Source organism: Polypterus senegalus, chromosome 4 (genome assembly GCF_016835505.1).
Source record: "Polypterus senegalus isolate Bchr_013 chromosome 4, ASM1683550v1, whole genome shotgun sequence".
Lineage (NCBI taxonomy): Eukaryota > Metazoa > Chordata > Cladistia > Polypteriformes > Polypteridae > Polypterus > Polypterus senegalus.
In genome coordinates this window covers 184,832,885-184,844,897 of record NC_053157.1, presented here as the reverse complement: position 1 = coordinate 184,844,897, position 12,013 = coordinate 184,832,885, and the positions used below count along the sequence as shown (strand labels likewise).

General features: G+C 39.4%; 1 protein-coding gene across 2 annotated transcripts in view; it reads right to left on the bottom strand.

Annotated features, from left to right (window-relative positions):
• LOC120527864 (protein FAM53A-like) overlaps positions 1-12,013 on the bottom strand; it is a 64,318-nt gene that overhangs the window by 31,451 nt on the left and 20,854 nt on the right. For both annotated transcript variants that reach the window (XM_039751771.1, XM_039751770.1), the window contains exon 3: positions 5,720-5,774. In XM_039751771.1, the coding sequence (XP_039607705.1) occupies positions 5,720-5,774 (55 nt within the window). The remainder of the gene's footprint in view (positions 1-5,719; positions 5,775-12,013) is intronic.

Genomic DNA, 12,013 nt, shown 5'->3' with positions numbered 1-12,013 from the left:
GATAGATGAATGCAATGCATCCAACAATAAACATACCAAATTAAAAAAAAAAAACGTAACAGATATCCTTTTCTACTGAAATGTTTATGTACTCTTACTCATATGGTCCAATGTGCACCACGAAAACACAACCCACATCATTAAATTGTTACCACAAGCTTACACTGATAAACTTGTTAGCATTAATATGAAGTCTAATGTGCAATATGGTCTTCAAAGTTGGGTGAATTCATAAGAAAAAGTGATAAAGCTGGGCAATTCCTTAGTGTATTATTCAGTGTCTGTACTCATTATACAACAGCAATGACAACCTGTCTGTTGAACAAATGCATCTGAATTAATTCTGCAGAGTGATCCTGTTGTCATTCATGCATTCTTTACATCAAGTGGTTACCAAATCCTCACCAAGTACTAGATGCACAGTTCAATGGCCTGGAATCAGTGTGAAGCCCCAAATGTTTTGTAATTAGTAGTGTGATGCAACTCATTTAAGTCTCCTCATCAACAGGAATTATGATATTAATAACTGCTATCCTTAAATGTTTATCTTACAGGATATCTAAATTGATGCATGCAGCTTCAAAATGTAAATCTATCACTACCTGCAGTGACCTCCACCTTGTCTCCAAAAGCAAATGCACTCTTGAAAATCTCAACCCTTTTAGTAATATAACTTATAAAAAAATATATATATATGTTGATGCCTTACTTATGAGAAGTTATTAAAAATAATCCAAATTAAAATTTTCTTGCTTTTTTGTCCTCTCTGGGAATCGCCACCTCATTGTGGTAGTAGAGCGACTTAAAGCTCCTAATGAAACAGACCCATGCATTTTAGACGAAGACCCCACAGAGTATGGGGTTACTGGGGTTTCCTCCTGGAGTCAGGCCTGGGAGAAGTGTCATAGGCAAGCACCTCACAGCCAGGCCTATCATGGAGCCCCAGTTGGACACAGCCAGAAAACTTCATGTGGGATTGCCCACCTGTGGGCCCACCATCTGCAGGAGGAATAGGGGCTGGGTGCAATGTGATGTGGGAGGTGACTGAAGTCACAAGCCTTGGCAGACTTCAACCCAGGAACACACAAACTGACTTTTGGGACATGGAATCTCACCTCCGTTTTCTTGGGTGGGGTGGGTTTAGCTAAAGTTGGTGAGCTCGCTTGGTTTTGAACGCAAACACCCCTGAAAGAGCCTGAACTCTCCTTTACTCTGGAGTTGTCTAGGGGAAAAGGCATCAGGTGGGAGAGGGCTTCTTATTGAGACCTTCCCTGGTCGATGTCATGTTGAAGTTTGTCCTGGAGAATGAAAGGCCTGCCTCTGTAAGATTGAAGGTCATGGAAGGGAGGACTCTGACTTCCATAAATTGTTCTGCACTAAATGTCAGTGTGGAGTATCAGGACATCCTGAAGTCAGTGGAGGGGATCCCAGAAAGTGGCCTAGGTACAGACTCCATAGTTTTGCTGGGAGACTTCAACACCCACATGGGTAATGGAGATACCTGGTGTGATGGAGGTGTGGTGAGAATGGCCTCACTGATCTAAATCCGAGCAGTGTTTTGTTATTGGACTTCTGTGCTTGACATGTTTTTCCGTAACATGCCATTTCCAAACATAAGTTTGCTCATAAGTAAATGTGGCACCAGAGCACCTCATGCCAAAGATCTATGATCAAATTTAAAACAGGATCATCACATTTGTGGCCATGTGTTCCAGACACTGAAGACCGGGGCAGAGTTGTCAACTAATCATAGTAGTGAGTTTGTTCCGATGGTGGAAAAGGAGCCAGGACAGACCTGGAAAGCCCAAACAAATAGAGAGGTTGGAGTGGGAACATCTTGGGGAGACCGCAGTCTTAAAGACCTTTCAACAGCAACCTCCAAGAGAGCTTTTCACACATCCTGGGGGAGGCTGGAGAAATTAAGTTCAAATGGGCTTTGTTCAAAGCCTCCATTGTGGAAGTGGCTACAAAGAGCTGCAGCCAGAAGACCATAGGTGCATCACGATGTGGCAACCCAAGGACCCAATGGTTAACACCAGTGGTGTGGTATGCCATCAGGATGAAAAAGGAGGCCTTAAATATATAGCTGGCACTGGAGACTCCCAAAAAAGCAGAGAGGTACCGACAGGCCAAAAGGGTTGTGGTCTTGTTGGGCAACGGGTAGATGACAACCACCCAGAAATGCCAAAAGGCTTTGGACAATTTTCGACTGTCATGGCTGACATGCCTGTTCAGAGTTGTGTCGTCATTGGGAGCTGTACCTCTGGAGTGGCAGTCTTCATTTTAAAAAACGGTGACAGAAGTGTGTGTGCTCCAGCTATCAGGGGACCACACACATTACTCAGCCTCCCAGGAAAAGCTTATGCCAGGGTACTAGAAAGAAGACTCTGCCCAGTGATAGAACTTAGATCTAGGAGGATCAATGTGGATTCCATCCAGGCAGTGGAAGGAATCGGTCTAAATATGTTTTGTGGACTCAGAAGGCATACAGTTGTGTTCCACAAGGGATTCTGTGGGGTGTGTTGGAAGAGTATGGGGTTCTAGGGTCCCTAATAAGGGATACTAGCCAACCCGCGGCATACCATACGCCGCATAATCAGGCCGGTTTAATAATTTTTAAGCACAGGGAGAAAATTAACATTTGAAAAATCAGTAATGTAATAAATCAGCAAGAAAAGCAACATTTTAACAATGCATGGAACGAACCAGCACACAATCGTCCGTGTGGCGCTCAGGCGCAGAGGGTGGAAAGGGAGGAGAGGAGAAGGACGTCCACTTAGCAGCGAGTGCAGGAGCATCTAAGACGACGCATGTTTGTCGCAGATGCGAATTACTGTATGTAGCGTGTAAAACAGTTTGCTACGGTGCACACGGTCGTGCGTTGTAACCGAAAACTCGTTTTTTAAAGACTGCTCACTTCATTGTGTATACGACTGTAGGTGAATGAAAAGATGCAACTCTGGAGAGGGCAACATACAATACAGCGTTTTACACGCTGCATACAGCGATTTACATCCGTGACAAACATGCCTCTTCTTAGATAGTCCTGTCGCATCCACCCTTGTTCTCGAAGCATACACACCGCCTGGTCATGTGGTGCCTCTGTGTGAACCGGTCAGGCACAGAGAAGGTGAGAGAACGTCTTGACTGTTTGCAGGGCCTGCATTGGTGAAGCAGGTGAGACGGTAATGAAACAGAGGCACAGGGCTTATTGGTTTTTAAAGACTGCTTCTTTCATTGGGTTTTAACCAATGCACGGAACGAACCAACACACAATCGTCCGTGTGGCGCTCAGGGTGGAATGGGAGAAGAGGAGGACGTCCATTCTGCTCCCTCCGTCATGCTAGTCTGCTGATTTCTCGTTCAATATGCACTGCCTGCTCATGTGCCCACCTCCAACTTGTCACTCGAGTCGTTGTCGTCTTTGCACAGTCCAGATGCACCTGTGACTCACGTAGACTTTTCATTGCTCTGTGCGGTTTTGGCTGCCTTTCTATATATAATCCACCAAGACACCCGACCACGGTAGTAGCGAGGTGGGAGAGCGGTGTGTACAAAGTGCAGGAGCATCTAAGATGACGCATGTTTGTCGCGGAGGCGAATTGCTGTATGTAGCGTGTAAAACAGTTTGCTATGGTGCACGTGCTCGTGCATCGTAACCGAAAACTGTTTTTAAAGACTGCTTATTTCATTTGCGTTTTAACCTCAGTTGTAAAGGAATGTTTTAAGGATCCCATGGGATCTCCCTCGCAAACCGTTTTACACGCTGCATATGGCGATTCACGTCTGCGAGAAACACGCCTCTATGAACAGTCAAGGTAGCTCGGAGTAGTATGTGGCCTCTACGACAGACGAATATAAATGACGCCATTTTTTTTGGGCCGTCGTGTCCGAGTTGGTGGGCGTGGCTCTGCGAGATGTCGTCGTATCCAATGGTCTTGGAGTTGGTGGGCGTGGCTCCATCCTGCGTGCGCCATAAGTGTCGTGTCTCGTCGGCGGCTTAGTGAATCTCCATGGGTGTCTTGCCTTAGTGAATTATATATATAGATTTAGTCCCTGTATAAATCAGTCCACATACTCTGACAAACATCAGCACCATTTTCAGTGAGTGTGGGACTCTGCCAGGGATGCGCTTTGTCTCCTATCCCACTTGATTTTTATGGACATGGTATCAAGGCGAAGCCAGGCATGGGGTCCAGTTTGCAGTTGACATGGTTCTGTTGGCTTCATTGGGCTTTGAACACCTGCACACATTTTGATGGTTTGCAATGAAGTGGAGTGTCCATCCCGAGAGGGCGTTTCTGCCTCAAGTGGAGGAGTTCAAGTACCTTGGGGTCTTGTTCATGAGTGAGAGTAAAAGAACGGGGAGATCGACAGATGGATTGGGGCAATGAGCACAGTTATGCAGTTGCTATACCAATCTGTAGTGGTGAAGAAGGAGCTATTGATTTAACAGTCCATCTACATCCCCACCCTCAACCATGGCCATTAGCTTTGGGTAATGAATGAAACAAAGAGCACAGGTTCAAGCGGCTGAAATGAATTTTCTCCACTGGGTGGCTATGCTCTCCCGTAGAGACAGGATAAGAGAGCAGACATCATAAGAGAGGCTTGGAGTTGAGCCACTGACCCTCCCATCAAGAGGAGCTGAGGTGGTTTGGGCAAGTGATACAGATGCCTCCTAAACTCTTCCCTGTGGAGGTTTTTTGTGCATGACCAACTTGGTTTAGACTCCAAGGAAGGAGAAACCAGGGCTCGCTGGGAGGATTATACCTCTCAGAAGGCCTGGGAACACCTTTGGATCCTACAGTATGAGTAGGCAAGTGTGGCAGGCGAAAAGGATGTTTGGGTTAAACTGCTTCACCATGCACTTCCACTCACCCCCAAGAAAGCAACCAAGGCCATCAGTAATAAAAACTGTTTAGAGGAAGCACTGCTGTAAAGTTTATTTGTTGCAAGGGCTTGCAAAAAAACTACATTTTCACATATTTCTCATTAAACAAAGACATTGTGCTCAACTCATGTTTAAGCCAATGCACACATGCTGTTACAATGAATAAGTTATTACCCTCTGTCAAACTCTTTAGTTTTTAATTTGAGGAAAGTCACAACATTTGAGTGGAAGCCAGATCCAATGAAAACTCAACTGACACATACTGTATATTTTACAATTATTCATGCCAGGGCACTTGAATTTTTTTTTTTAGTATATGTCAACCATTTTTGATCTTGCCAATACCACAAATTAAGCTCCTATTAAATAAGCACTGAATTACTCAGAAATTGAACAATGAGTGTAAACTGCTTAAAATATAGTGTAATAAGGCTTACCTGAAAGACAAATCCAGGTGATTGTTGTCATATTAACTAATAAGTAAAACCACTGCTAATTCTGAAATAAATCTTTTGACTATGAATTGAATGTTCATATCAGATTATTATTATTATAGTACATTTCAGATTGACTAAATCCAAAAGACAGAGGTCATGGAGGTTTTTAATTGCAAATTCATCCTCAGTTCCTACTTTCTATTTCAGTCTTAATTATATCTAATAAAGCACAAGTTTCTCTATAAAACCTTAAAATGTATCAAGTAAACAGTGTAAAAAGGCCAGCTTCATTAATTAGAAACCACAATCACCATATTATCCACTCTTACATGACAACTATTTAATAATCCGTTTTTGTTATAACACATCTGATGGTAGAAAAACTCACCATGGATTTCAAATGGAAACAGGGTGTCACTCTGGTTCAGGGATTCCGGGGAGTGCTAAAATAAAAGAAACACAAACAGTAAAGACAAACCACTGGATTGGAAAGTAGACAGTAAATCACTATACACTGTGTGCAAAATTATTATGCAAGTGATTATTTTGACCGTACAATTTTTATGCATATATTCCAACTCCAAGCTGTATTAACTTGAATGCTTATTGGATTTAAGCATATCAGGTGATGCATATTTGTGTAGCTAGGGAGGGTGTGGCTTAAGGAGATCAACACCCTATATCAAGGTGTGCATGATTAGGCTGCTTGTTTTCCTCGGGCAAAATGAGATTTAACGGACTCTGAAAAGTCAAACATTGTAAAAAGTCTTTCAAGAGTGCTGCATCCCTCTGAAATTGTTAAGACATTGTGGCATGATCACAGAGACATCAAACAATTTGTTACAAATAGAGTCACAAGAAATGTGTCGAGAAAAAAAACACGCAAACTAACTGCCAAAGATTTAAGAAGGATCAAACGTGAAGCTACTAGGAACCCATTACCCTCCAGTGATGTTATATTCCAGAACTGCAGCTTAGAGTGCCCAGAAGTAGAAGGTGTTCATTGCTCAGAAAAATGACTTAAGGTAAGGAGGGCTGAAACCCGACCACCCCTGAACAAGACATAAGTTGAAATGTCAAGACAGATTTTTTCAATGGTTTTATGGACTGATGAGAGGAGTGACTTTTGACAGACCAGATGGATGGCCCGTGGCTGGTTCATTAATGGGCACAGAGCTCCACTTCGACTCAGATGCCAGCAAGGTGCAGGTGAGGTACTGGTATGGGCTGGTATTATAAAAGATGAGCTAGTTGGTTTTTTTTGGGTTGAAGATGGACTCAAAATCAACTCCCAAACCTACTGTCATTTTTTAGGAAACTTTCTTCAAGCAGCAGTACAGGAAAAAGTCTGCATCTTTCAAGACCACCATGATTTTTATGCAGGGCAATGCTCCATCACATGCATCGAAGTACTCCACTGCGTGGCTAGCCAGTAAAGGCTTTTAAAGTTCAAAGAATAATGGCATTGCTCCCTTCCTCACCTGACCTTAACTCTATTGAGAACTTGTGGGCCCTTCTTAAATGGGAGATTTAAGGTGAAAGGAAAATAGTACACTTCTCTGAACAGTGTCTGGGAGTCTGTGATCGCTGCTGCATAAAAAGTTAATCAAGAAACTGACAGACTATTAATGGAAGGCTTATGATTGTTATTGAAAAGAACACCTTTTTTTTGAAAATGTCATAAATGTTTCTTGGTAAATTTTCAGTTGCTTAATATTCTCACTAACAGATGAAAATAAACAATTGAGATAGGAAAAGTTTCGTTTTTCCTTTAGTTGCGTAATAATTCTGCACACATGTATTCCCCTGAGAATGTTCACACTCACATTTCCTTTGTAAAACATTCAGGTTTATTAAAATTTTGCAACTATATTTGTTCCATATTAAAATTAATCCTCAATAATACAACTTGCCTAATAATTGTGCACACAGTGTAACAGTCTAACACAATTTTTATTTCTATTCAATTCAAGATGCAGCTATTGTGACTTTGAACGTGTCAAGGCAATTTTGATGCCAATTCCTTTTAAGTACTATTTTCCACAGTAATTTTGAATTCCAAATGAAGTATCTCTTCATTAGATGTCCTTGGTTGTATTTTCTAAACCAGACTAATAACATTAAAAAAACACATTCACAAATTGGTTCTCCTAATCAGTAGCTTGCTAATGTCTGCCAACAAATTGTTACTAAATTCCATGTCTGCTTTTTATGGATCAAAATGCTGTTCATGTCTTTAAATTTCATGTATCAATGTTTCAAAGATACTGTGACCCTTTTTAATCACATCTTTGTTTTATTTTACAAATTCATAAATTCAAAATGCTTTTCCAAGTAACAAGTTATTAAATAATAGCATAGCAAAACATACATTTCTTAAAAATGTGTGTACAGTGTCAAGTCAAACATGTTACTGGACATTCAAGCCCTTACAAGTATTTGTGCATCATACATTCCCGCCTTCTTCTGGACACTGGACGACACTTCACCTGGGCATGGATGCTGGAATTTTGGCTCTATTTTTTATATATATAGACTTGATTTGGTATGGTACTAAGGTGAATTTCAATCCAGGATTGCTGGAACTGTGCATTTTACTTAACAGTCCAGCACAGTTTAGCTTCAAAGAGCAGCTTCCTGCATTTACATAATTATTATAAGTAGAAAACTTCTATTTCTCACATTAGGGAGTTCACAAATAAAATACTTGATTTCTGCATTCTTTGGAAACTGTTCTTTTAACCTCTTAAACGTGTCTTCTTGGAGTTTAAAGAGTGTATCAGATGAACGTGTTATGTCTAATGAAAGCACTATCCATAGCACAAAAAATGAAATTGAGCAGCTGTATGAATTGTCTGCACCTAACAAGAGCAAGCTATAGTTGTCCAACCATCTTTTTTGTAATCTGCTTATACAGTTCAATATCACAGGGGCTTGTGTTTTTAATGGGCACACTCACCACATGCCTACCCTTAAATATACAAAGGCAAAAAATAATTGCCAGTTAATCGCAACTGGCTGCTTTCCTACAAATTTCAAACCATGTGGCTGTCTCTACAGCTAGTCTACAATGATGAGGGGAAGAAAAAAAAAAAGACACTTGTAAAATGATCTCACCATACTAGAGAGAGACAAGTTAGAATTTACTTGTGATTTTTGTAGGCCTGTGTCTTTTATAGGCTCCACTTCATCTTGGCTTTGAAGCTGCTTATTTACAACGGAATGCCAGCTCATACTGTTGGCAACTCCTCAGATGGATGTAACATGTTAGCAGCATTACATTACCACCAATACTACTATAAACAAAAAAGAGCACATGAGATAAATGGGCTACAACAAGTGCTTGAATAAAAAACAGTCATTGCCCACTGCTACCAGAGAAGGGTGAATATGGTAGTAGAACTGTAGCAAGTGATCACTGATGGAGAGGGGGATAAATCATGCATTCTTGAAAAATGACTCTTATTAGCCCCTCTCCTCTGCCATGCCAATACAAATCAATCACTCAGCAACTGTATTCTGTTCACAGAGGTCACTAGGATTGTCCATGTGTGCATCTTACTTCAGTTTATTGACTACTATACTATTTTGTTGTGTTTTTATTTTGTAGATTTGGGATAAACTGAAGATGGCAAAAAAAGCAATCAAAAACATTTGTGCACAAATGGTGGCCAATTTAGTTTACTTTTATTTAGTAGCTTTAAATAAACTGATAGGAGATAGCTTTATTGTACAGTATGTTTTAGACATCCTTTTTAAACGTTGAACCTAGAAATGAGACGCCTACTTTGTTATTTATTTGCATCAGTTTTTAAAATACAGCTTTTTTTTTTGATAAGATTACTTGATCAAAACAATCTGAACATTACCTGATTATCACTATAGTGCAGGATGACATCCCTTCAAAACTTTATAATAGCTCAAAATGAAAAGATTTTTGATACACTGTAATAGCTTTTTAAATTGAAAGAGCCAATTTAAAATTTCAGTTGCCCGAAGACTAACTTGTTATAACAGTACCAGCCCAAGGCAGACAGCAATCCAGGACAGGGTGCCAGTACATTTCAGGCCCACTCACACTGGGGCAATGTGCAAATATCAATTAACTTAATCAGCAGCTGGAGCTGCAGAACTGGAAGGGAAACTACAGCAAATGGGTTAAAAATCCAATCAGACACAGGGAGAAGGGGCAAACATACCATGAACCAAAAGGGAATAACATTCAAAACTCAGGACACAGGATCTATAAAGCAAGAGGTCTACTCACTGTCTCACCCTACAACTTTACTTCTGATATATTATAAATATGGATTGGGCAACAAAATAATATAAAAAAAAAAAAACTGAAGTAAAAATAAAAAGTAGATATAATAATCTAAAACAAACACATTTCCCTTGCCATAATTAAAGTGTACATAATATAAAGCAAGAAAAAGTATTGTTTCATATTCTATTACAATACATTCATTGGCATAGCTCATTTACAAAGCAAGGAACTTCAAAGAATACAAACTGCACAGTTAAGAAAGCTTTCACATGACTTTGGAACAACTTGCAAACAGCAATAATGTTTGTCATTTTTGCTTACTCAATATTAATCTGACAATCAGCAGATTTTTAAAGCTGATTTACTGTCAAGTCAGGAATCAAGAATTATAATGGAAACTTAGGGGTAATATTGTATAAGGTAAATATAAAAATCACTCTGAACCTACTGCAATATGCTAACAGCAACAAGCGATAATGTGAGCTATGTTAAGATGCCGATTCAATACCCACAAGTAGTTTGCAAATATTCACATACGAAAGTCTCCAAGGGAGACAAGGAGCTGCTGTTTAGGATGATGTACATCCAGAAATGACCCTCCTTGGGAATTATCAAAAAAACAGTGAAAAGAACACTACCCCTCATGAATTCAACATTCCACCTACAACATAAAGATAATGGGGAAAAAACAGACCAAGCAGAGAAACTAAAGGAAGATGACAGAAGAATGGCTACAAGAGAGAATCAAAATGTCAAGAATACCTGAGTGCAGTCAGTCAGACACAAAGTAATAAGACTAAAACAAATCTAAAAAACACACTAATGGGCCAGATGCACTGCAAATAACACAAAGGAAAAAAAAAATTATGAAAAGTGAGAATGTCTCTTCTTTATACTTTCCATTTGATTATCTGAAGTTTACACTAAAATGGGGAAAATCATCATGTCGGTTAAAGTCATTAGTTTGTGTCCCAAATACACATTGGTATAAATGCTTCTTGTCATCCTGGGTTGATGTCAGACAAACTGATAGCAGAGGCTAAAAATATTTAAGAGCTGAAGTATGAAGCTTGGAAGGAAGGCATCACCTCGAGGGCCTCTGGAATATGCTCTGCATGGGACTGACAGGCACGTAGGCCCACTACTGGATGTGGTAAACAATTATTAAACCCCTTATCTATGCAAACAGAATAAATACCACTAAGTGATTAGCAAACCCCTCCCAACTAACTAGAGAGAGGACTTCGCCGTCTGATGAGCACCCCGGACACAGAAAGCTACAATTTTCAAAAACCGATACCATCCTTTAATCATTAGTGTTGCAATGTCCTTAATAACCTTTTCAAAATAAAAAGTACAATATTTTTAAACATTAGTTCAACTAATCTAAATTACTTATTACCATAAACAAAGAAAAGGTGGGCTTTGTGCATCTATGCTCTTGTCACAATAGGAATATATCAACAATTTCCATACTAAACAGTACTGGTCAACCAATATTTATTTTATGCAGTAAACTGAAATTATTAATGATATAACATAGCTAAGAGTAAATGTTTGTAAACTTTATATTAAAGAATAAAATATATTTGCAGATCCAGATCTTCAGAAATACTTAAAAACAATCCTTAAAGTGAATATATATGCAAAACATGCAAATTACATGGACACATAAAAAGCAAACACTACATCCGATGATTAAAAATTAAATAACACTAAAGAAAAAAAGGCAAATTAGCCATTTCAACAAAACAGGAGGAAATTTAAAAAGTAGTTAACTGAAGATACCTGTAGAAAGTGGAAGGACACATTTTCAATCCATGTTGAGAGTTCAAAGTCGAGGTGGAGCTCAACCCTCATGCCATTTAAGATCTAACTTAAACACACCCAGAAGTTATAGGCGCAACATAAAAATTGGTTGCACCTGTATGTAGCTTCTCAAATATTTCTTGCATTTAAGTGATTAATCACTATTGCCTTTAATCCTGCCATTTACAATAGCTGGCATTAGGTTATGTACATAGATAGGATTAAATAATTATTCATTTCAGATTTATTTTTTGCTTGAACAAAAAATAAATACACCTGATTAATGTAGCTACACAGACCTCTATTTTGCAACACCAGTCATACCCATAGAGGACCTATTTAGAAATGCCAATTAACTCAAGACACATCTTTTTGGTATTCTGTATATAAATAGTGGGTGTAAAAACTGTGACTTTTGAAATGCCCAATACACTGAAGAGTTACCAAAAAAATCTCTTTTCTAAAAGACAGCCTGTGATAAAGCTTTCTTAAACCCGCTTTTATTATGTCCAGGGAACATTCTGGGAAGCCAACCTTGAAATGAATCTCATTCACCGATTTCCTTTATATTTCCAGTTACGTTTGTAAGGTTAAGTTTGTAAGGAA